Raw genomic sequence first — 26,027 nt, 5'->3', positions numbered from 1 at the left:
AGTATCGGGATGGATTGCACTGGATTGTATCCCTTGACGAAAGTTCGCCAGGTTTGATTTTAGTAAAGAATAAAGTCATATGTGGCTAACTTTAGACCAGGAGATAAAATCCAACACAGTCCTTCTTGGTACTTCTCACCCTTGCTTCATAGCAAGTTTCTACAATCTTCAGGCAGGGGAGAAATTCCTAGAGATAAATGGAATGCAATAGGTCAGGATATGTATGCACAACAGAAAGGTACAAACTGAAAATTTCACTCAGTTAAGACTTAGCACAGGTAAATAATGTAGCAGCAGAATTATGTGATCTTAGAAAAGAGCAATCCCAAGTCACACAACTACTATATTAAATAGCGCCAGGGTAATTTATTCTATTTTCTGTGAAGAGGAGGATGAGGGAGACCCACTGCATAGAACTTAGCTCTTCCTGATGTATGTTTTTAATCAAAGAATTAAGATCGTTTGTGTTGCCGCCATTTTATCTGGTCTTTTTATTCTCGCCGAGTACCTCTGGACACTACTAACCTGCCTCATTTAAAAGTAAAATGAGTTTCACAGGGTAATCCCACAGCAGAATATCTTATTTATTTATTTTTGTAAATCTAATTGCTATTAATGACAGGGATTTGTAAATTCACTTTGCTGGCAAAATTAGCTGTATGGCACAGGAAATAGCTAGCAAGGGATAAGAGGGCAAAGAAAGAGAGAGCTGGAGGGGGCAGGCTGGGAAAAGCAACAACATGAACATGCATCAAATGAGGTTTGATATTTGAGCCAGAGAGTAATTACATCTGACAACAGTTGGAAAAATGCGGAATAGGCTTTATCACATTGGAACTACTCCATATGTGACTTGTGGCTGCAAGCTATACTTGCCTGTTAAATAGTCATGACTTTGCTCAAATACAATTGATTTCAATGGGAACTAAGTGTGCCTAAATGGGTAGCTACCCTGGGGCTGCTTAGTGAGGTGGAGCCACCATCTAATCCAAATATCTTCTGGCTCTTGCCACTAAGGAGGTAAGATGGGAGCGCAATTCCTCCTCCTCCTCCTCCTCCTCCTCCTCCTCCTCCTCCTCCTCCTCCTCCTCCCTCCTGTACCAGCTCCAGGCTGGCACAGCAGAAGGGCCTCAACAAGCCCCCTCAACAACAAATGACCCAGCTTAGGATCCAGCAGATCCTTGGATCATCTTGCTCTGTCCCTGAAAAATCCCATTTTGGAACCCTGTGCTTGCTACAGTGGGAACGCCACTGGCAATAGCTCCATAGCAGCTTCTGCAACAGTGGAGCCACCTGCTAGCGGAGTCTGGTGAAGGGACACCTCTGCCCTATGCCATCGCCCGCTCCTTGAGCAATTAGGGAGTTAAGATTGCTCCAGACCAGGCATGGGCAAACTCGGCCCTCCAGATGTTTTGGGACTACAACTCCCATCATCCCTAGCGAACAGGACCAGCGGTCAGGGATGATGGGAACCATAGTCCCAAAACATCTGGAGGGCCGAGTTTGCCCATGCCTGCTCCAGACCATTGGTTCTTCTTAAAATAATGGCAAGCTTTGATAGTGCATGACACATCAAGCCTTGCTGAAACCAAGTCGATCTGGATGGGGTCAATGCCAAACGGTAGGCTGTCCAAGAATCCCATGCATGTCGCCTTGAGTTCCATGATGGAATAAAAAGTGCTGTGTGAATGTAAAATAAAAGATGCATTGCTCAGGAACTACTGTTTTATCAGATTTTGTCATGGTCTTAAGATTTTTTAAAACTATTTGTTAACTTTGAGTCATCCCTGTCTCTGCAGAGGATGAGCTTTAAATTTTTTTATTCTAAAGAACAGTTCACTTGACCCGTCGTGGATGGTGCAGGTGACCTAGATAATACAGGATGAACAATAAAAAAGAAAATAAATTACTTTGAAACATGTACATTAACTTAAAGTCAGGTTGACTATGACACACTGCTCACTACGATTTACTTAAGTAACTGACCCTTCAGAAAGAAATGTCACAGAAGTGCACATTATTTTATCCTTTGAAGACTCTTAAAATATTAGACTAGCCACAGCTAAGTGAGGAAAAATAGTTTTTCAGCAGCCGTCAAACAAAATTATGGTGCACTAGATAAAAACTGTTATTAACAATAGCTGAACCATTTGAAGACTCCACAGACCACTCAAGATAACACAATCCCACCAAAAGTAACAATGGTTACAAGGATAAGAATTCAGAGGCTTCTCAGCGAAGGGGCATGCAGGCTCCAAGTCCAGCGTTCTCTGAGAATCCTTGGACAACATGACATGAAAATCTGCTAGACATACCTTTACTTCAGGTTAAGAACTGGGCATGAGAGAATATCAATTGCATTCCTGCATGTATCTTTATTTTACTGAACAGCTGCCACGACGGCAAGAACTATACCTCGTACAGTTCATGACATGTTCTCCATATCCATAGATCCACAGGAAAAAATCCTGATTGCGTGAACTGGCCTAAACTAAATTTTAATTAAGATGATCTTCTATTCTCTCTAATTATTTCATGCAAGCTTCGGGGAACGCTGTAACATTAAACAACCAGCAGTCATATTGAGTGATGGCAAGAGGGAGATCATTAATATATCATGAAACCACCAGTGGCTTGGCAGAGAAGATGGATCATCGTAGTTAAGGATCTTACGTAACCTTTTCCTGTCTGAGATACGCTGAAGCTTTGAAATAGTTTCAAAATCTACTTCAGAGGAAACCTGCATGAGGAAGGTTGTTAATTAAAACCCTCTAGTTAAAAGTGCCACGCTGCATATAGATGATCAAGCAAAAAAATTGGTCCAAAGACTCTCTTCAGATCAAAACTGGTAATAGTTTTGCCTCTGAAGCCTGATTGTGCAGTTGCCACTTGAATGGACAGACTGGAGGCTGAATAAACAGCCACTCTGCTATAAAGTGCGTCTTCTGCAAACTGCCTGTTCTATCATGTGTGTTAAGGGAAGGAAACCTGGACAAGCAAAAGCAGCTGGCTTTCTATGGAGTTTAGTATCTCAAGCTTCATTCTCGACTGGAAAGCCAAAATGCCCCCAAAAGCTTCCCCTGCTACTTTTATAACATCCTAGAATCTCTGCGAGGGGACGCGGGTGGCGCTGTGGGTTAAACCACAGAGCCTAGGACTTGCCGATCAGAAGGTCAGCGGTTCGAATCCCCGAGACGGGGTGAGCTCCCGTTGCTCGGTCCCTGTTCCTGCCAACCTAGCAGTTCGAAAGCATGTCAAAGTGCAAGTAGATAAATAGGTACCGCTCTGGTGGGAAGGTAAACAGCGTTTCCGTGCGCTGCTCTGGTTCGCCAGAAGTGGCTTAGTCATGCCGGCCACATGACCCTCGGCCAATAAAGCGAGATGAGTGCCGCAACCCCAGAGTCGGTCACGACTTGACCTAATGGTCAGGGGGCCCTTTACCTTTACCTAGAATCTTTGCACCACTCAAGCTTCTCTGAATATCAAGGGCCATAAATTACGCGCTGAACTCTTACTCATTGCTGGCTCCTTCCTGGCCATACTTCTTTTTTTTTACTGCAAAATATATTTGCTAAGTGAAATGTGCACAGTACCAAACTCTAGAGAGACATTTTATATAGGACTTACATAATCACTAGAGCAATGTTTCTCGATCGGGGGCGAGGAGGGGTATATGCAGTTCTTGGGTCTGTGTGTGTCAGTTTCCAAAAAATATGCACAAGATATATATATATAAGTTAGAATATTAAAATATAAAAGTATGAAGTGTTATGCTGGGAACATGAGAAACGTATATGATCTTCATGTCATCACAGGTGCACAGAAGTTCAGCATTATAATATGAGGGGCATTGCATACCATATGCAGAGGAGTTCATCAAACACAGTGCAGTTAATCAATTGCTTATTTATTTGGGCTGTTCATTTCCAGTAATTCTGAGAACTTCAAACATCACATGTTACTGCTATTACCTATCCAATAGTGCTCAGTTTAAGGCAGGGGATTTTTAGTGTGCAGTTGGATGCAAAATGTTCATTTGGGGGGACGACACTGTGCATTTGGTGGGTCAGAATTGGAAGAAAACTGGACACACTAGGGGTTTGTCTTTATTAACCACTTAAATGACAATGTCAGGCACTACCTAAGCAAATTAGATGAACTCAGTTGCCATTATGAAACTGCCCAAACAACATTAAAACACCTTGTTCTTTTTGGCCAGAACTTCCTTCATCTTTGGGCAAGTAACACTTGGTTACATCCTCCTAAACACCTTTAAAACACTCCTGTTTTCAGTGGCGTAGCGTGGGTTGTCAGCACCCGGGGCAAGGCAAGTAATTTGCGCCCCCTAACCTGGGGCAAGGCAAGTAATTTGTGCCCCCCCCCCCGGCTGCACTGTCCCTCCCCCAGATAGTCCCTCGCTCTCTCTCTGCACCACACCGCACACCTGGCACACACACCCCCTCCACAGTGGGCGGCGACCCGGCGGCTCTGATCAGATTCGCACAGCCAGCACTGCAGTGAGAGAGAGTGAGTGAGCCAGGTAGGGGCAGAGAGCTGCGAGTGCGAGCGCCCCCCCCCAGATGTTGCGCCCGGTGCGGCCAGCCCCCCCCCTGCACCCCCCACGCTATGCCACTGCCTGGTTTTGCTCCTTAGGTCTCTCTCACTATTCAGCCGCAACCATTGCCTAGACAAAAGAACTGGTTTGGCAAGCTTGCTCTCATACTTTCTACCACAACAGATATAGGAACCCAAAAGCTGGAAGGGGCTCAGGGCACCATGGAGTCTGACCTTCCCCAAAACCCACAACATGAATGCTCATTGCTCACTGTAGCATCAACCACTGAAATGTAGGTGTGAACAAACCACCACAGGTTAAACGCTATAGATGATGAAAAGAAAAAAGTATGCGCTAGTCAATTTTTATTTTTATTTTACTTATCTGCAAGGTTATGAAAAATGGCACCCTACTGCCATCAAAATTCCTTTCAGTAGAAAGTTGAAAAAGAACTTTTTGTCCAGCCATACCTATTAAGCAAATGATTATAATCCATGTCAGAGGGTGGGTTATGTTCAGTTCTTTTTCTGGGGAGGAAAGGGGGAGCTGCATAATTGCAAATTTCAGCCATTTATCACCTCTCAAGACCCTACTACTAATTTAGGCAGGTGGTATCCTGTAAAAATGTAAAGTAAGCCATTACAGTTGAACACCATCTAGAGAACTGCTGTTTGTTAATTAGGTGGCACTTTTAATCAGTGCCCTAAGCTAATACTTACCATACTTAGGCTTGCCATAGCACTTTGTCTTTGAAACACTTAACAAAATGTTATCACCGCTCCTCTACATACAGGGTAGCTGCTAAACAGTTATACACCAGAGGTGTCGAAGGTAGGTCAGGTAAGTAGGTCAGGGTCTTCTGATAGATGCCCGGGTGATTTGCAATAGATCAACAAAAGTTTCTGGCTGCTAATTGTTTAGCAACAACATGGCGACTTTTCCTACCTAAGGCTGCTGAAATGAAGAAATTTTAAAGGGATGGACTTTTATGTGAAATGATTGTGAGCTCAGTTCAGTTCTGGTCTAGAAAACAATTTTCCAGACTCAGAATGTGCTCAGAGGCATCCTGTGTCAGGAACGTGCCCCCCCCCCCCCCCAGAGCACAGGATAGGAGTCAGACTCAAAAATTGAGCTAAGTAAATGAGGGACTGACTCTGCAAATGATAGCTGGCTGACAGAGTCAAGAAAGGGCAGCTCAACCCCCTTCCCAGGGAAGACTCTGTTAGCTCTCAAGAAGAGGAAGAGTTGGAAGGCAGCCAGAGCATTGCTAGGCAATAAGCAGATAAGCAGCGGTCTGAGACTGTGTCAAGGAGAAGTGGGAGGGTGGAGGCCAGCCTCTCAGTCCCCGTTCTAGGAGACTGGATAAGATCAGAGGGCAATGGAAGGGCAAGAGGGGAAAGGCGGGAGTTTGGCGTCCTTCCTACTGTGGGAGGGACGAAGATTCAGACTGACCAACTATCATCAGTGCGAGCAGGCGAGAAGCCGTGCTCTGGATGTGTTTTTCTATAAATAAACGTACATAAAACTGCCGGAGAGTCCTTAATTCTTATCGGGGCTTGCTTGCCTGCCAGAGATCATTACAGCCTGTTCTTTAATTATATCCAGCAGTGGTCAGTCTGGTGGAGCAGAGCAATCATAGAAGGAGAATCAGTAACACTGTTTTGCATTAACCATTGGCCAGAAAACTAATGACTGCTGTGAGATTGCATACACCCCCAGGCCAGCCTCCTAGGAAGAATATCACAAAAATGGCAAAGTCTAACAGCAAAGAAAAAGAAAAAGAAATGTTTGAAGGAAGAACAGGAGGAAACAACAACAACCACCGTACCTTAAGAGAGGCTTTGTTGCCCCTTATCTTTGAATATAAATTTGGAATTGCAGACTGGGAGAGAATGTCCAAATAGGCAAGGTATTGCTGAGGAGACTTGGCAAAGTTCACATCCTTTTCCAGACCTAAATTCCTGTTGCTTTCAGCTTTCTGCTTTGTGGACCTGCAAGTTGAAATAAAGTTAAACAACGTTACATTATAAAACGTGCAATGGACTCAGAAATTAACCAACACCTTTGAATATTAAGTATATAGTCCCCAGCAACATATAACTAATACTTTTGAGAGGTGAAATACACTAGAATATTTTGAAATATCAATGTTTCAGTAAAAAGACACAAGCTCAATAAGATATATTCAGAAATGGTTAATAAGAATGGGTTGGATCAAATTGGGCCCCTCTGCTGACAGAAAGCTCTTTGATCCAACAGAGATTTCCATGAACTGAAAGGAGAGGTTGATTTTCACAGATTCCTTTTTACTCCTCCAATCTGATCTGGGAGGGGCACAGGGGCAGCCGAAGGAAAGTGGAATCAGCAAAAACTCCCTCTCTGCCTGTTCGCTAACAGAAGCTTCCACTGGATCAAAGGGCTGTGGAAGAACAAAACAAGCCCGTTGTTTTTATTTTTACTTAGTATTGGTATGGATGCCTGGGATGGAGGGATGGTTAACACTGTCCTTCAAAGATTAAAAACAAAGTCCCTCAACTATCTGGAGCATTCCAAAATTCCTGGTGGGAATTTGGCCTGGCCACCAAATTCTGCACCAGTTGAAGTTTCCAAACCATCTTCAGAGGCAACCCCACATATAATGCATTGCAGTAATCTAACCTAGAGGTTACCAGATCATAGATGACAGATAAAGTGAAAATGTGTACATTTATCCTGATCAAGTGTCACGTTCGTTCAATCTTCTGTTGATCCCAATATGATTACATCTCTTTTGCCCCATGATTGACAGGTTTCCCTTAATCAGCAACTAACCGAACAAGAGGGTCTTGACTTTCCAGAAAGAATTAAGAACAGGTTGAGCTAGAAGTGTTTCCATCACTTTTAATAGTAAGGCCAAGTATAGGTTCTCTTTGGTCATAATAACCATTAACTTACCTTGTACAATGAAGGGAATAGGGGTGGGGAATAAAAGGTCTTGCCTGTTTATAGATGCTGCCAAATAAAATCACATTTTGAAGGAATGTGCCATTCATGTGACTGTGATGTCTTAAGTTTAATAAATAACCCTGAATTGGAGGTGAAATCAAAAGGAACAACATCACAGTTACCTGACTATTACATGTCAGTTTCTCTGAGATAGCAATGAACATACTGTATTTTTCCGTGTATAAGACTATATTTTTTCCTAAATTTTCGAAGTTTAAAATAAGAGGTTGTCTTATACATGGATAGTGCATAGTGCATTTTCTTAATTTTGGGTTAAAAATAAATAAATAGAGATTGTCTTATACCTGGGGGTGTCTTATAGATGCAAAAATACGCTAACTTTCTTGAACCAGTTGCTTACATATAGCATGAAGCTTCTTTCCAGACCTGAGCAATCACTAATGGAGCAGCTACTAGATCTACAATTAACTCTTTACATATAAGATCTGCCCTACCTTTATCAATAACAGACAAAATACATAGTGAAGGATCCAGGATCACGTTTTCACCTGTAAGTGTACAGATTTCTGTATTCACTTGTTTCCAAAATTCATGAACTTTGGTGCAACTCCACCACATGTGCCAATAAGATCTCTGCTTCCCACTGCCCTGCCAGTACAAGGGAGATCCTGAACTTGTAATGTGAGCCAAACATACCAGTTTTTTAAATAAATAAATAAATAAGATTTTCATCTCCCATAATCGAGAACATAAAACATTATGATACATAAAATGCCTGGTTATTTACCTCTGTGCATCAGGCTCTTCTGATGAGAATGCCTCAGGGTGCCAATCATGAATCTTATGGAGATATGAGACTTCACGGGCAATAACATGCTGTGTATAATCATCTTGCCAGGTAAAACCTGGAAAACAGTTGTGCAAAATACAGTTTTAGAAACTCAGTACTTTGACAGAGCAAAAACAAAACAAAATGGGACATCTCAATCTTGTGTTACGAAAGCAATTATAATGAACAGAAATTTCAACTTCTGCAAGATTTTTAACAAACATTCTACTTGTTACAGCTGCAGATTTCCTTCCCCTGCAAAAATCACTGTGGTAATCAGACCTTTCTCGTGAAATACTGAAGCCTTTTAAAATGCTTTTTTCTAAGAAGACGGTGGGTGTTGCGATGAGATTTAAAAGGGAGATTAGTCTTAGAATTTTAGTGTTTCTTAGTCACTATGGACCTATAAACCAGCTTTACTGTATAAACAGTATTTACTGCTTTGTTACAAAGAAGAGGTGTTTGACAATAAGTGAGTCAAAAATACAAGTCATGCCAAGTTTCAAAACTAAATTGTAGCATATAATGGAAAGTGGCTTTTCAAGGAGGACTACTGTCTCACCAATCTCACAATGTATTTTCCATAAACCTTTTCTGTGACCTGCTCAGGAAAAGGTAGGCACACTCAGGTATGAATAACACTGATCTAGTGCTAACTATTCTAATGGACAGTGGAATATTATATATGAAGATCAATTCATATTTTATTTACACTCAACTGTTGCAAGAGAGACCTTTAAACAAGGGCAAGGTGTCACTGTAAAAGCAAATTCCATGCAATTATGCATTAATTACATGCACTACTGATCACACAATAATTATACAACTCCAAGAATAATTGTTAGAATTGTAAATGTTATGATTAACACTTTTAATTTATGTAGGCTTACCACCTGGAGTTATATGTAATTATTCAGTATCTGAACCCGGTTCTGGCCGGGGAGGGCAGGGTATAAATAAATAAATAAATAAATAAATTATTATTATTATTATTATTAACAACGTATCGCTTCCTGGTAATTATTGACATTCAGCTTCCCCAACCTAAGTCCACCTACTGAAATACTATCCACTAACACAGATATTGTTGAGTTGAGAACACATCTATGATAACAATTATTACTGTATTAAAACTGCCACCAATCACGTTTAATTGAACTTCAGGTGCATCTCAAATCACTTGGAAATGCATCCTATTCATTGGAACATATTTCCATTTGATCAAAAGACAATTCTACATGTGCTAGACCAGGGGTCATCAATCTTTTTCAGCCGTGGGCCGGTCCACCACCCTCAGACCACGTGGTGGGCTGGGCTATATTTGGAGGGGGGGAATTAACGAATTCCTGTGCCCCACAAATAACCCAGAGATGCATTTTAAATAAAAGCACACATTCTACTCATGTAAAAACACCAGGCAGGCCCCACAAATAACCCAGAGATGCATTGTAAATAAAAGGACAGATTCTACTCATGTAAAAACACGCTGATTCCCAGACCATCTGGGAAGGCAATTGGGCCGCATCCGGCCCATGGGCCTTAGGTTGCCTACCCCTGTGCTAGACCACCACTAGACAGTTTCATTGCATAAGGAGCATGTGCAGAATTCAGGCAATACACAAGCATTAAAATCAATGGAGGTCTATTTTAGGGGCATGAGTTTGCTCTAAAACCATAATGAATGCATCCAAATTCATTCAACATCAAAATTATTATTATTATTATTCCCTGCCCATCTGGCTGGGTTTCCCCAGCCACTCTGGGCAGCTTACAGCAGATAATTGTAAAACATTAGACATTAAAAATTTCCCGATACAGGGATGCCTTCAGATGTCTTCTAAAAGTCAGATAGTTGTTTATTTCCTTGACATCTGATGTTAGGGCATTCCATGTTCATATTCAAAATGAATATGAAAAATAAATTTTCATTTCCAAATTAGTTTTACATTGGAATCATTGCCTCGGATTTTGGGTCTGTGAGTCTAGGAGTCTTTGTCCAATGGAAAATCTGATATTCTGGAGAAAGGAGGTGGTAGAATTCCTGAGATTTCAGTGCCACGAGATGGAAAACACCAAATGTACAAGAAGGAGAAGGGTACCAAAAGACAGGCTGGGTCTCCATTAAAATAAAAAGGAAGAAGAAAAAGAAAGATAAAATGAAAATGAGTACAATTAAAATGAAGGAAAATTAATGTGATTATGTTTTAAAACATAAACTGAAATGAATGTGGTTTTTAAAGAAAGCAAATTGAAAAATTAGACATCTTTAATTTATTTTCTAGAAAATGTGTTTCAGATTAAAGTGTTAATCCATAACTCCTTTTAAAATGCTATGTTTGGGGATAAGTCACTGTGAGCATATTAGAATGGCTTTTGGAGCTACAGTATCTTTAACACTGTATCTCCAGGATTAATATTTAATATTTGAAAATGCTGTAATATTTTTTCTTCAGGTTTTTTTTTATCCTGCTCTTCCTTTGAAGAGGTGAGTTTTGTGCATATTTGTTAATATTTTAACAGTTCTAAGAGGCAGGTTAGGCAGGGAGACAGTGCCTCATCCATAGCTTTCTGTTTAAAACAAAGATCCGGTGCAGACCTTCCTAACAATCCGTCACTATGCCAGACTGGCTGGCCTCTTGCATTAAGCTGCTGACCCAATCCAAAACATCTACAGGAGTCAAAAATCTACATAAAAGTATTTCAAGAACAGGCTTGGGAAAGCAGCTTTTTAAAAGTGCACATCTGTATTGCAGCTGTCGGTTCAGGAAAAAAATAGAATATATTTTTGCTTTTGCAAGTCTTTCCAGCTGGATGTAAAGCTGTTCATGTCAAAACTTTTGCACTGGTTTAAAAACTATTTTTAGCTGCTTTTATGATAACCTTTGCAATTCGCCTCATAACATGTGCAAAAGGTGATTCATAAATTAACAAGTGATAATAATTTTAATTGCTACACATCAGGTTATTACTTTTAAAAGGATTACTTTTACACTGATTTATAAACTTGCTTCTAAACACACTGGTTCTTTATAGCCTACTATTCAACACGTTCCATGGAAAAAGTTTCACTGAAAATATAACTAGTATTGCCTAAAACAATCAGCTGCATGCTTTCACTGTTTCATTTTGGAAAGGGGGAAAAATCTCACCCACATGGTCTGCAATAAAACAGCTCACACAACAGCACTAATACCAAGCTGACAATTGCAATCAAAATTAAGACTGAGCAACAGCAAATGACGCTACTAGGCAATTTCCTGTCCCTTTTGTCTGTGCTGCCACACCTACTGGCTTGCTCCTGGCCCACAACTCAATTATAACAATTTAACACCGATGGCTGAGCAGGATCACAGTCGTTCCGTTGTACACGTATTATTTCCATGTCACTAATGTGGAACTGTATGGTGGGACACACAACTACCAATTATCTATCCCTGCTGGAGCTCTGCCTACACTGTACATATTTCCAACTGGGAATTCCCACAGATGGGCAATGCAGAACCACATTCTTCCATTGAGGGATCTAGTTAAGACAATGGAGCCGACAAGTTATCGCTTGAAGCCAACAAAAATATAAACTGAAATGCTGCATGATTTAAGTAGCGATGCTCAGGGAAGGAAGACTAGTTTGAGAAAGAGAATGGATTTTGTAAAATTGTTTTTGAGAAGCGTGTGCGTGCATGTGTGCACACACACACACACACACACAGAGAAATTAAGTATGAATTCTGCAAGCACCTTGGCATGCCCAGCAACTACGCATATTTTTTCTCTCTCTCCCTCTCCCTCCAAATCCAAGCCTGAAGCAAACACAAAGAGAGAAAATTGTATTACTGTAGTCCAACATTTCTCCCTGTACAGCGGTACCTCTGTTTACAAAAGCTTCTGGTTATGAACGCTTCAGGTTACGAGCTCCGCTAACCCGGAAGTAACTTCTCCTGGTTGCGAACTTTGCCCCAAGTAAAACTAACCCTAGTTGTTCCAGAACTGAAATTGGGCGAAGGAAGCAGGAGCAGCCTACCATTAGGCAAAGTGAGTCAGCTGCTTCAGGCAGCAGATACTGGGGAGTGGGCTAGGATAGAGGTGCTGAATAACAACTTTGTATTCTACACAGTATGGGGACGTGGGTGGCGCTGTGGGTTAAACCACTGAGCCTAGGACTTGCCGATCAGAAGGTCGGCGGTTCGAATCCCCGAGACGGGGTGAGCTCCCGTTGCTCGGTCCCAGCTCCTGCCAACCTAGCAGTTCGAAAGCATGTCAAAGTGCAAGTAGATAAATAGGTACCACTCCGGTGGGAAGGTAAACGGCGTTTCCGTGCGCTGCTCTGGTTCGCCAGAAGCGGCTTAGTCATGCTGGCCACATGACCCGGAAGCTCCCTCGGCCAATAAAGCGAGATGAGCGCCGCAACCCCAGAGTCGGTCATGACTGGACCTAATGGTCAGGGGACCCTTTACCTTATTCTACACAGTCTAGCCTGCACTCCCCAGTCTTGCATGCTGCCCCCCAGGTACAGTGGAAGATACTCTCCAATTAACTGGGTTGAAGTAAGATTCAACTACCAGTTGAGTTAAGATCCAGAAATAGAAATCTGAGGCGGAGCACACAATCTGGTTTGCCTCAGATAGCAAGACGTATTGGGCTAGCCCTGGAGAGACTTTGTTTACTCCTCTCTGGTAGGTCTGCTGCTGCAATGTGATGAGCCATAGAGGAAGTATCAGTCTCCAGCCTACAGCATTAGTCTTTTATTTGCACTTTTATTTGAAGAGGTCCTGATTAGTGACCTGCAAGGACAGTGGAACATGACAGACTTACCAAGTTCCTAAAAGAGTTTACCGTTTGAGAACCTTACCCATAAAAAGCAATTTTCGTACAAAATTATTGCTGCTATTATTATTTCATTTATATACTGCTCATATGCGCCGAAACTCCGAAGCAGTTTACAACTATAAAATCAATGCATAATTAAAACACATGCCGTAACAAATCCATTGGGGCATTACAATAATTAAGCAGTTCATTTATTTCAAACATGTATGAAATAAGTGGGGTTATGAATAAAATGGAAAACTAACTGCTGTGTGCATTGTTTGAGCCCACGTATACCATAACCCCAAATCCACAGTAAAAAATGAACACAATTGTGTATTGTCATTTACCAGTGCACTGCTGTGTCTTCCGCTTCTGTAACAAAATATTACACCTTCCTTTTTACTACATGGCTCCCTTATTCAAGCTGTGCCCTAAGATTAGTTTCAGCATACAGAACGATGATATGTTCCATTTTCTCTAAGTTTTCCCCCTATGCCCTCCTGCTTCTTTAGCCTACTATTTTATTTCAGTGAGGAAACTCTTCAGTGTGATTCTTGGATATTTGCAGCCCCTGTGTCATGTGTGCTGCAAATTGCTAATGCCTCTGTTAGCTGTCAGAATGTCTGCGGAATTGTATGTGATTGGCTTTCTTCTCTTGTTTTCACAACTAACAGGTCAACATATAGATGTGACTTTCCGCAGGCTGCCTTCCCAGACTCCCTAGAGAAGGAACATTCGCTCTCCTTCCCATTCCCCATTTTCAGAGCTTAAGAACAACAAATCAAACGAGGTTCACATGTTTTAATAGACGACTTGCTCAAAAAAAGAAGAAGAAAGCATCTCTTTTCTATGTTAGATATTTATCTATGCACCAAAGATAAGGCATTTCTTGTGGCTTTTAGCACCTACCAAAACAAACTAAATTCTCATTGTTTCTAGTATTTCCCAGCAGCAATATTTTCATTTTAACCCTCAACACAAGCTGAGGGCTGCAATAATAATTATGGGGGAGCTACCCATCCCCCATCATAGAGGGCAACTGCTCAGATAAACAGGAATGCTATTTACACAGGATTACATGGGAAGAGGATTAGCATGCAGGACACAAAGTCAATCTTGATAACAAGATGTTTTGAATAACCAGGCTGCAGATAATAGGGAATTCTACCGTCTACTGTTAATAGTTCCTTCCAGTTTCCATCAGGCTGCTTTATTTCAGCTCTACTGTCACTTCGGCATAATATCCGCCAGCTTTATGCGATACGTAATAGAGAAGGCTTCTGCGCAATTTGTCGGCAGTCTTGAGTTACCACTCAGCATAAAATTATCCTAATTCGAAATACTGACCTTTGCATAGCATGTCTTTGCATTCATTTGGGAAAGCGAGGGGAAAGTGTGTGCCCTGCTTGAGCCCACTTATTTCGTTGATGGGTGAGCAGCCTTGTGCTCACCCTGAAAAGAGAAAGAAGCATTTGCACCCTTTGAATAGTAAAATGGAACATGTGTAATATGTGCATTGATGGGGGCTCTGCAGGAGGCTCTCCAAGTCTTTGATGTAACGCCTGAAAGCCAAAATGCCAACCTCAGGATGGGCCAGAGTTGTAGACAGCAACAGTCAGAGGAGTCAGCAAGTAGGGAGCCCATCTTATGCTCAGGAATGAGAGCTAGGAAGTGTGCAGTATTACTCAGGCAAACAGAAAACCTCCTTGGATAACTCAGTGGCCAGTGGAGCCAAGTGGGACCAATCTAGGCTTGGAGCATCTTCGCTGCCCAGGATGCTGTTCCAAGCCACAGTTCTGGTGGCTCCTTACATGGCCATTGGCACACACAGCTGAGGAGTCCTGGTTTTCCTGCCTTTCTTACAGTTTGCTACTCTGTCCCAGCTCCCGAGCCCAAAATATTCCCGAGGGTGTGAGACAGGGCAAAAGCCAACACAGGGATCCAGAAAAAACCGGTGAGCTGCCCATTTAGCTGGAAATGACTTGCAGAATATAATTTCCTTCCAGGGAATGGGTCATATGGCTTGGGTCCTGCCTGTGATTCCCCAGCAGAAAATGCACTGTGTGCAATTTCCAGCTGCACAGCCAACCTAGCAGTTCTGTTAGAACCCTTCACCAGCTGCTACCTTCTTCCTCTTCCCCAAGGTAAGTGGGAGTAGCAGCTGGCAGAGGACTGGGGTGGGACGCAGAATCAAAGCAGGAATCTCTAAAGGTGGGCTGTGCCCACCTCAGTTCGGCTCACAGTTGGATGCTTGCATTAGGCACAATGCACACTGCTTTTTTTATTTCTGAAGAATTCCTGGTGCCTTGTGCCAATCATGTGGCCTTGTTTAATGTCATTTTCTTTTCTTTTCTTTAAATTCTGTGCAACTGATTATATGGCAAGTAAGGCACAACCTGTCCCTTTTGGCCCGCTCTGAAAATGTTGATTTATTGAGTTATACTAACACTTTGTCAAGAGAGTTCTCCATCTGGTCCCTAGGTAGACACTTAATTTCTGGCTTCTATATTGGTTTTCATTCAACTATCTCCCGCGTTTTCCATGGAGTTTCATTAATAAAATGGAACAGTCTGTAGGTGTTTGAATGGGTTCTTTATCATTTTTATCCAACAGCACCAGCAGCCTGAAGATTATTGCATGAAGTTAACTCCCCACTGCACACCGTCAGCTGTGCATCAAGCTGACCTGAGCTGTGGCACAAAGTTGTGGCAGATGGAAGATGTAGTCCAGGTTGGGGAAAGCTGTGCAAAGTGTACCACTAAAAACAAATGGGAAATAAGCATTCCTAACTTCATTTGATTAAATACAGACCTTTTTAGAAATGAGAGGTGTGAGCAATGTATTCTAAGTGGAGGAACCAGTTAGCCACCAGGCCAAAGAACTGGGCTCAGCAGAAGTCCTTTCCAGAATCCAGAAGAATTGTCTAGACCAGCATCAGCCAATGCTGATTTTGGTCAGCATTTTGTTGGACTACAACTCCATCAGCCCTAGCCAGCATGAGCAATTTGCAGGGATGATGGAAGCTGCAGTCCATTTGGAGAGCCACAGCTTCCTCACCCTGGTTTCAAGAAATAAATGCAAGTGACAGAAAGGGGTACAACAACTGAGGACCAGCCTATGGCAGCCTTTTCCTACATCATTAAACAGGACAGCTGGAAGCATGGAGATAAGGTTTTATAACTAAGTAGAAGTGCAACCGATGAGCATGAGTCTTGAGAGGGTAGAAGCTGGAGCTACTGCATTCGAGGACCAGAGCATTGTGCCTGTCCTGTGTCACTTGACTCTTGATGGTAATAGAATGATTGCCTGACTTGTGGTAGAGAGAGGTTTCCTTGAGCAAGATGTCCATTTATACCAGATCCCAAATTGCTCCTCAGCCAGGTTTGTTGAGCCTGCTTCAAATCTCTCAGTGCACTGGTAAAAAAATAGCGGGTTCAGGTGCCATGAAATCATAAACCTGAAGCTGAATCTTGAGCCATTATGACATTGCAGTACATAATATAATAATAGCCACTACAGAATATGATCCTTTTGTACATTGCCTCGGTATAAATATAGTCCTAATTTTTATTTTCTCCAAAACTCCATTTCATAGTCTTCATATTTCCACCACCATGAATTTGCTTTAGAATGATGGAGAAACAACAACTTTATAAACACAGCAGATGTATACAAAAAAGTGCAGCTGTAATTCAATCTCCATGCCCCCTTCTGTGTTCTGAGGCTGCCAGCAATGAAGCCAATTAGCACCAGTTGGAGTGGCAGCCTTTGAAGTGGGCACCAGTCTACCAAAAGGACTGGGGACATTGGCTCATATCAAACATTTTATTAAAATAAGATGGAAATTTGGCACGAGCCCTAAACCTATCAGGCACGTTCAAATACAGCTGAGAAACAATGCCAGGCATCTTCAGGAACAGCAAGCGTAACCTTGACAAAATATACTATGTCCTTATTGCCTGGTGCCCTCATTATATATTTTTATTTCATTTATTATTTGTTATTATTTATTAACTTTGTATATCGCCTCTCATCTGCAGATCTCAGGGCAGTGCACATAAAATTGCAATATAAAAGCACAAGATAGATGGTAAAGACAAGGGGGAAAGAAACAGTAACACACACACACACCCAACACTTTAAAAAGGGGTATAAGATGTTAATCAGTCATGGCCTGGCTGAAGAAGTACATTTTGCCTGAGGCCTAAAGGTGTATAACGAAGGCACCAGCCAAACCTCCCTGGGAATATCTTTTGGTCCTAGGTAAAAACTGTCCTCTATAACCAGGCCTTTGGCCCTTAACTATCAGTGTCCTCTTTGAAGTGGGCAGGATGTTTTTAATGTATTTATTTTTCCTCTTGGTTTTCATGTATCTCTGTGTGTCGTGGGGTTGACTGTTGGTTGGCTGGCTGTAAACTGGGCCAGATAAGGCGACGAACAAATTAAATAAATAAATAAAGTAAAATGAAAAAGCACCTCCCTTGTTTGCTCCTTTGAAGAAACGTGGATAGAGGGAAACAGGGATATACAGTGGTAAAGGTAAAGGTACCCCTGCCCGTACGGGCCAGTCGTGTCCGACTCTAGGGTTGTCCACCCATCTCACTTAAGAGGCCGGGGGCCAGCGCTGTCTGGAGACACTTCCGGGTCACGTGGCCAGCGTGACGAAGCTGCTCTGGTGGGCCAGCACCAGCGCAGCACACGGAAATACTGTTTACCTTCCCGCTATAAAGTGGTACCTATTTATCTACTTGCACTTATGTGTGCTTTTGAACTGCTAGGTGGGCAGGAGCTGGGACCGAAAGACGGGAGCTCACCCTGCCGCGGGGATTCGAACCGCCGACCATACGATCAGCAAGTCCTAGACGCTGAGGTTTTACCCACAGCGCCACCCGCGTCCCCCATACAGTGGAACCTCGGGTTAAAAACACCTCCGGTTACAAACACTTCGGGTTACAGACACCGCTCACCCGGAAGTAGTACTTCGGGTTAAGAACTTTACCTCAGGATGAGAACAGAAATTTGTGTGGCAGTGGCGCGGAGACAGAGGGAGGCCCCATTAGCTAAAGTGGTACCTCAGGTTAAGAATGGTTTCAGGTTAAGAACGGACCTCCGTAACGAATTAAATTCATAACCAGAGGTACAGCTGAAGTCCCTGAAGCCTCTGGTGCTGTTTATGGGGCTAACCATCCCTTGACCTAGGAAGGAAGGAGGGAGTTTGTGGGCAGAGACAAGGTAGCTGGTCCTTTGGGGATAATAGTCAGTTGAAATACATTACTGAAAATTTGTTGTTGACTAGAGAAACAGGAAATAGTTGATTGCCCAAGCCAATTCCTACGCACCAGGAGATCTGGGGAAGGTATGCTCTATTGATAAAAAGTAATGTTAAGTTAGAACACAGTGGGGGGGGGGGCAAGAAGCCTCCTGTTATATTGCGCAGATCTGTATACACGTGCTAGCCCAGGGCACTGACACACTGCAAACGAATGGGTAGCAGAAAAAACGTGTTAACGAACATGCTTTTTAGGGGCATATTTACTTGTCATGGGGTGACAGTAAGTGTCATGTTTTGCCAGTACTGATGGGATTTTAAAAACTAACTTACATCCATGTAAATGCTATAAGCAGCACAATTATTATGCATGCCAATTATCAAAATAGGTTAAGCTTGAATCTTATGTCTTCGGAATGGTGGGGGGGGAGGCTGCGTTTTTGGCACTCCTGTGTTGTGATTTTGCTACTTTATAATTGCTTTGCTCCGATGCTGATTGATTTACAGCACTTTATGGTGCTCTATTGTATATTGTGTCTTAATATGTTGTTCAGCACTGTGGAGGTCTATGAGACAAAAACTGGCATATACGGTAGGAGGAATAATAACAACAGAGACAACAGTATACAGAATTGCCACAGTCATGGGTAGCGTTTGAATCTTTCAACAGAATCAAAGTCCTTGCAACCATTTCTACCACACACACACACACACACACACACAAAGTCATCTATACAGTGGTACCTCGGGTTATAGACACTTCAGGTTACAGACTCCGCTAACCTGGAAGTAGCACCTCGAGTTGTTAACTTTACCTCAGGATGTGAACGAAAATCACACAGCAGCGGCAGCGGGAGGCCCCATTAGCTAAAGTGGTACCTCAGGTTAAGAACAGTTTCAGGTTAAGAACGAACCTCTGGAACGAATTAAGTTCTTATCCCGAGGTACCACTGTAAACACCTGAACTCCTGACACAGCACCAGCAGAACAGAAACTAGAATGTGTTTCACTATGATTAACTGTTCAGAAAAGATACTTCTACTTTGTGTTGGTACATTAGAGTTCTTTTTTAAAATAAATACAGCTGTCTTCCCTTACAAATCATGTGTTTGAGCCAAATCAGGCTGGCAAGGTATGCAAGCCTTGAGCAGCAAGCGGCATTTTAACCAGGTATGGTGCTCTTTCCATTTCTGCAGCCTATGTCAGGCATTAACAGATGACAGCCATCCTGCTTCAAACCTGATGGCTGCATGTTCTGCAGGCTGCAGCTATATTGTCCGCATAGGAGTGTGAGTGGGTGCAGACTCTTTTTATCTGGTGGGGGTGGGGGGAGGTCTTATTTCACAGTTGTTATGTATTTCTGGCCAGGCATCTTTCCTTTCACCTATAGTATCTGTGATGAGACCCGGTCAAAGTTCCATTGCTGCATATGTGGAATACAGTTCCATATGCCATCTGATTGTCTATATAATATATCAGCCCTGTAACAGGAAAAGGAGCCTCCATAAGGATCCACTGCCAAAAGAACAGTGTAGGGGCTTTCTGGAGTGCTGCGTCTAAGTATAAAATGTGAAGTTATAGAATATTGTTAATGGATCTTCTACAGGTAAGCTTTGTGCTTATTTTTTTTTGGGGGGGGGTGTATTTTAAATGAATTGTTCATTGTCAAATGGTCCGTGTTATTCTGCAGAGATAGTTCATGTTATGATTATATTCGGTTGTTGTAGACTGCTTTGTTTTCTGTGAATCTCTGTCAGCAGAAATGTATTTGTGGTGCATAAATACACTGACTAGGACTACACTGGTGACAACTAATCTGATAGCAGACTGGGGAGCTTGTCCAGAGTTGAATTTCCATTGGTCCATGGGGTCACCTGACATCTGATGGGTTAGCAAACTGTAGTACCTCTTTCTGACCAGCTGAAGTGGTGATGTCCAAGCATTGGATAACAAGCTAATGGCTCCATCTTCTGGTCTAATGGCACAGTGAATGAGATGTCTGAATCTCACTGCCAGAATTCCTAATATGTTGCAGTTAAATGCTGAGGTCACGTTAGCTTCCATGCTACTGAGCATTCTTCTTTTTTCTTTTTTTAATGTGGAAGTAATTCTTTAGATTGTAAACTGGGAGCAGGACATGCATTTTCAACTCTTGTACGGAGTTAATACTACATAATGTTGCCATCCGGCTGTCTCAAAAGACAATGGAGTGTGCCTCCGGGGCTGAAGTCAAACCGCTGTGTTAGCAGCCCCAAAGTAACCTTCCATGATGGTCAGTGTGTAAGGAGACCAACCCCCTCTCAGCCTCGCTGAGCAGAGCAATACATTTGGCACCAGCTTGGCTGCAGGAGTTGCTGGAAGAAGGTGTACAAGGCACCATCCAAACATCTTAGGGACTCTACTCCAGATTTGTGTAGAGTTTACTCCTTAGCCTTCTCTTCTCCTGAAGATGATTTCACAGTGGAGGTTTTAGGAACAGAGTTTTTCCTTCTCCTAGATGGGCTTCCTTCCCAGGTAGAAGAGCCCCATCTGCCCCTCACTTCCTTCTACAGCACATGAAGACACCGCCTTCTTGACCACTGAACCAAGTACTTGTCCCATCTGCTCCACTGGTAGAGCCTGTCTTCACATGCAGGAGAAGTCCCTAACTCAGGGTTTGAAACCCATCAGCTACCCTCACCTGGTTTAGCAGGCCAGTCAAAGGCATTCCCGGGGTGTGGCTGCTGTTACATGCTTACAGCTCTCACCTGTGGCTCCTACGTAATAGTTAATGATGAAGGATCATCACTCTGTAGGAGAGCAACTGCTCTGCACAAAGAAAACCCCTGATTCAATCCTCAGCATCTTCTGGTAAGGCTTGGAGAGGACCCCTAATGGAAATCCAAAGAACCACTGGTAGTCCATATAGAAAACACTGAATTAGATGGACCAGTGGTCTGACTTGATACTAGCTTTCATTAATAACACCTTTGCCTTGTTACAAGGGAGAGGATTCCAACTGTGCCTTTTCCCATTTTTGTTTTAAAGGGGCACAGGCGCCGTCCCAAATTTAAGTGGCACAGAAAAGGATGTCTGCCAGAGAATTTAAGAGTTACTCCACAACGCAAACATGGGAGGCTGCTTACTAGCAATTTCAAAGGTACTCCCAGCAGTTGCCCCAACACTTGCACAACACAACAGTCACTATCTGGCATGTTCATCTAGGGAAAATATATCCCCCACTTCCAAGATTTGAATGCAGAGCAAAGGCACAAAACTACACGGACACCTGCATCTCCCTACTACAAAATGAGATGCAACTGCACATTGGCTGTACTATAAAATCAATACTGAACAGGTGTCTCTCTCTTTTGCACTGGTGAGTTAAAAGAGCAAAAGGAAGCTATTGGAGGTAACTGAGAACTCAGGGCACAGCTAGATAACTTTCCCCACCTGACTTGCATATCACCCCAGCCTCTGTCTGCACCAGAACAAACCAAGTAGCAAAAACAAAACAAGGCATTGCTCAATATAGCTTCATTTCCCCCCAAACGAACTGGAGTGGCTGATTGCCCTGCGTCAACACAGTCTAGATAGGTACTAATGCAGTAATTCTCTGTTTCGAAAGGCATGAACATTGCAGATACAGCTTCAAAAGCTCTTACAATGGTAGCTTCCATCATTCCAGATGAAGAGTTCTCTTGCATGGTGACTGAATAGCAAGGAAATGTGATACAGTATCTTCTAGACTATAAAGTACAATCTTATTACCATACTTTTGATGTTGTGGAAAAGCTGGAATCTTATTTTATTATCTCTTTTTACAAGAATGTAACCATAGGCTGCTTCCCCTCATTTCCCTCTCCTTGAACACAAGTGGTGGGAAAAAACTCCAGTCAAATGCAATCGAACACTAGTGAGGGCTCATAATCAAACCTACCTAGTGGCAGTGAAGGCAGCAAAAAAGACATACTTTGCTGCCTCCATTGCATCCTCACTCTGCTTTCCAGGAGAACTTTTACAGGTAGTGTGGAGCCTCTTATAGTCTGTCCCAAAAGAGGGGGCAAAACTGATGGTAGCTCACTGTGACTCGTTTGCAAAGAACATTGAGGATAACATCGCTTGAAACCACTGGAATCTTGACTCTGCTGTTACAGCAGATCGATCTCAAGGGGTGTCCAAAGCATTGTCCAGTCCTGTTGTGTTGAATGAGTTTCAGCTGGTAAGGCTCAAGGACTGGACAAGTAGTGCTCAAGTAGTAAGCCCACTCTTTAAGAAACCCTCCCTGGATTCAGAAAATCTGATTAACTACGGTACTGACCAATCGCCAGTCTCCTCTTCTTGGAGATTCTGGTGCAGAATTCAGCAGGCAGGTTGCTCACTGGGGCAAGACGGTTTGAGCATATTGCACCAATCCTGGCCTAATTGCACTTGGCTGCCAGTTTGTTGTTTCTGGACCCAATTAAAAGTGCGGGTTTTGACCTATAAAACATTTAAAGGTTTAGGACCACAATATCTCAAAGACCACCACTCCCCATATGAACCAACCAGGACCCTGCAGTTGTCATCAGAAGTCCTTCTTCATGTGTTCCCTCCATTAGAGTTTTAGAAGGTGGCCTTTTCTGCAGTGGCTCCATTTTTGGAATGCTCTCCCTAGAAAGGTGATGGCACCTTGTGCCTTTGTTACATACCTTTAGGTGTCAAGCAAAAACATTTGTTTAATCAGCTAAAGGCCTGTTTATGGACAATTTATGCCCTTTTAAATGCGCTTGAGGGACGCAAGTGGCACTGTGGGTTAAACCACAGAGCCTAGGACTTGCAGATCAGAAGGTCGGCGGTTCGAATCCCCGTGACGGGGTGAGCTCCCGTTGCTCGGTTCCTGCTCCTGCCAACCTAGCAGTTCGAAAGCACGTCAAAGTGCAAGTAGATAAATAGGTATCGCTCTGGCGGGAAGGTAAATGGCATTTCTGTGCACTGCTCTGGTTCGCCAGAGCTACATGACCCGGAAGCTGTACGCCGGCTCCCTCGGCCAATAAAGTGAGATGAGCACCGCAACCCCAGAGTCGGCCACGACTGGACCTAATGGTCAGGGGTCCCTTTACCTTTAAATGTGCTTGTGGGAGACGGGTTATTGGTTTGCTTGTGTGTTTTGTTTTGTTTTTTAATTCTGTAATTTTATGACGTGAACTTCCCAGTGATCTTCGAATGAACTGCAGCATACAAATTCAATATGGTTAGTCTTAACCTCATCTTTCTGAATTCTCACAATGGTAACACTAGACAGAATGAGTAATAGGAAATATGTTTAATGGGCCAATCCATGGAGAAATGTGACCTTTAAAAGATTTTCCTATCAAATTTTCAGTACTTTATACACTAGTAGAGCAATGCCTATGTACATGCTCTTCTAAAGTAAATTATTAATTTTTATTCTTCTCATGAACACTGTAGAATAGCCAACACATTATTTGTCTACTTTTTTCATACTTCATAGAATCACCTCTTTGGTGTTTGCAGTGCAAAATCAGTTAGGGATAAAAAAAAAAGTAATGTATATATCACAGAGCAGCCGCTAATTCATTACATATAATATGAAACCCCACCCATAATACATGTATTTTTCTTACCTTTCTTTTATTTTAGTCTTTTCAATTCCTCTATCTCACAAACACAACCTCTTTGATTTTACCAGCAGTATGAACAAATTTTAATTTTAAGTGCAGCACAAAAATTATTAGCAATAAATACTGCTGGCTATCTCTGGTTGGTGTTTTACAAAGGAATAGTAGAGTTGGGGATTGGTTACATATCAAAAAAAGCTTGCAATGCAATGAACAGACACCAGGTGTCAGTACAAGTAAAGCGCCACAGCAGAATATTGCTACTAGCAGAACAAACACCTCCTGAAAGGAACTTCTGTAGCATCTCAGAGGAAGTCCGAATGGCATATTGATGGTGATAAGCCTCTCAAGGGCTCAGCAAAAACCTTTGGAAAGTGGGCAGGTGACTGGAGCAAGTCGTAAAAAAAAGTCAAGAAACCACAAGGAATGATATTTATAAAACATTATCATACAAATAAGTCATATCTGATTAAATTGTGGGTCATATCTGAACCACAATATTTTGCAAAGGTATTCGTGTTTAGATTTTGGTTTATTTTTTAAAAAAACCAGAAGTAACACTCAACAGGTGACAAACTTGTTTCTTTTTAAAATTAATTTATATATATATTTTCCAAACAGAACATAACATCTCCTCTCATCTTATACAACATTGTGGCTATAAGCCTAGGACTTCCATCAACCACGTCTAATGATTTTCAACCTTCATCACTTAGCCTTGCATTTCATTATTTTCACTACAGTGGTACCTCGGGTTACATACGCTTCAGGTTACAGACTCCGCTAAACCAGAAATAGTACCTCGGGTTAAGAACTTTGCTTCAGGATGAGAACAGAAATCGTGCTCTGGCGGCGCTGCAGCAGCAGGAGGCCCTTAGCTAAAGTGGTGCTTCAGGTTAAGAACAGTTTCAGGTTAAGAACAGACCTCTGGTACGAATTAAGTACTTAACCCGAGGTGCCACTGTATTGCTTTTAATAGTCCATAACTTAAAATCCATTCTCATAATTTTTCTCTGCAATATTTCATATAGTTCTCCAACAAACTTGTTTCCAAAGTGAAGTCAAGTGACGTATTTGAAAGATGGTGGCTTGAAATGCTCGGGCCACAAGTATTGAGTCACGATCAAATGATGGAACAGGCTGAAGCTCAGGGGTAGAGTATCTACTATGCATGAAGAAGGTCCCCAGCATCTCCAGACTCGGAAACTTTGAAGAGCCATTGCAAGGTGGACTATTGATCTGACTCTGTATAAGGCTGCTTCCTTTGCTCTGACTCAAAGTGAAAGCTCACCTTCAACCCTAACTTAGCCCTCCCTGCTGAATCATTTGCTAGACACATAACAACTTCACAAGCAAAGAGAAAAGAGAAAAGCAAAGCTTATTTGAGCTATGAATGCTATCTGCATTTATTAGATGCAATGCAGTTTGCTAGACGATAAAAGGCTACCTTTGCCTGAAAGTTACTTTTTTAAAAAAAAGAAAAAGAAAGAAAGAAAAGAAAACCATGCAACTCAGCAATTAACATGTCGTGAATTCACTCTTTCTGCACAACAGATGCCAGGCTAATCCACGTGGAATGGAGCAGAAATGAAGTCACACCCCTAATAAAACGTCCGCTGAATATTTGCTTTCCCTTTGATGACTAAGTGCTAGCGAATCCTCCTGCAATTCAAGCTCGTGGTTACGTGTTAGAGCATAACGTTTACTGAAGCAGCCATTCTTGCCAAGGATATATTGCGTTAATAAATCTTCCAAACAAGCCCTAGTAAATGTCACTTCTGCTTAAACGTTCAGCAGAAATCGGTGACAAGTGACGCTTCCTTTGCCCTTGTGGAGCCCGGGTGTTCAGTTGTGAATTCTAATAGACTTTCTGCCAGAACGAGCCCTAAATGTTTCTCAACAGCCTGGCTCAAAACACAGACAAAACAGCTGAAATAGTTTTTTTAATAAAAAAATAACCCTTAAAAAAATAACCAGAAGCTCTTTAAAAGGGCAGAATGCCCAGTAAACAGACGAAAT

The 26,027-nt window shown here is 42.3% G+C and overlaps 1 protein-coding gene across 1 annotated transcript in view; it reads right to left on the bottom strand.

Moving 5' to 3' along the window:
* Nucleotides 1–26,027, bottom strand: part of PTPRN2 (protein tyrosine phosphatase receptor type N2) — a 607,197-nt gene that overhangs the window by 431,759 nt on the left and 149,411 nt on the right. Inside the window, exons 4-5 of the mRNA XM_083406151.1 lie at nt 8,289–8,406; nt 6,384–6,546 (exon numbers count right to left, since the gene is read on the bottom strand). Of these exons, the coding sequence (XP_083262277.1) occupies nt 6,384–6,546; nt 8,289–8,406 (281 nt within the window). The remainder of the gene's footprint in view (nt 1–6,383; nt 6,547–8,288; nt 8,407–26,027) is intronic.

The sequence above is a fragment of the Podarcis tiliguerta genome (assembly GCF_965153285.1).
Source record: "Podarcis tiliguerta genome assembly, chromosome: 12".
Taxonomy (NCBI): Eukaryota; Metazoa; Chordata; class Lepidosauria; order Squamata; family Lacertidae; genus Podarcis; species Podarcis tiliguerta.
Note: the sequence above shows the minus strand (reverse complement) of the source record. Positions and strands in the feature narration are given on the sequence as shown.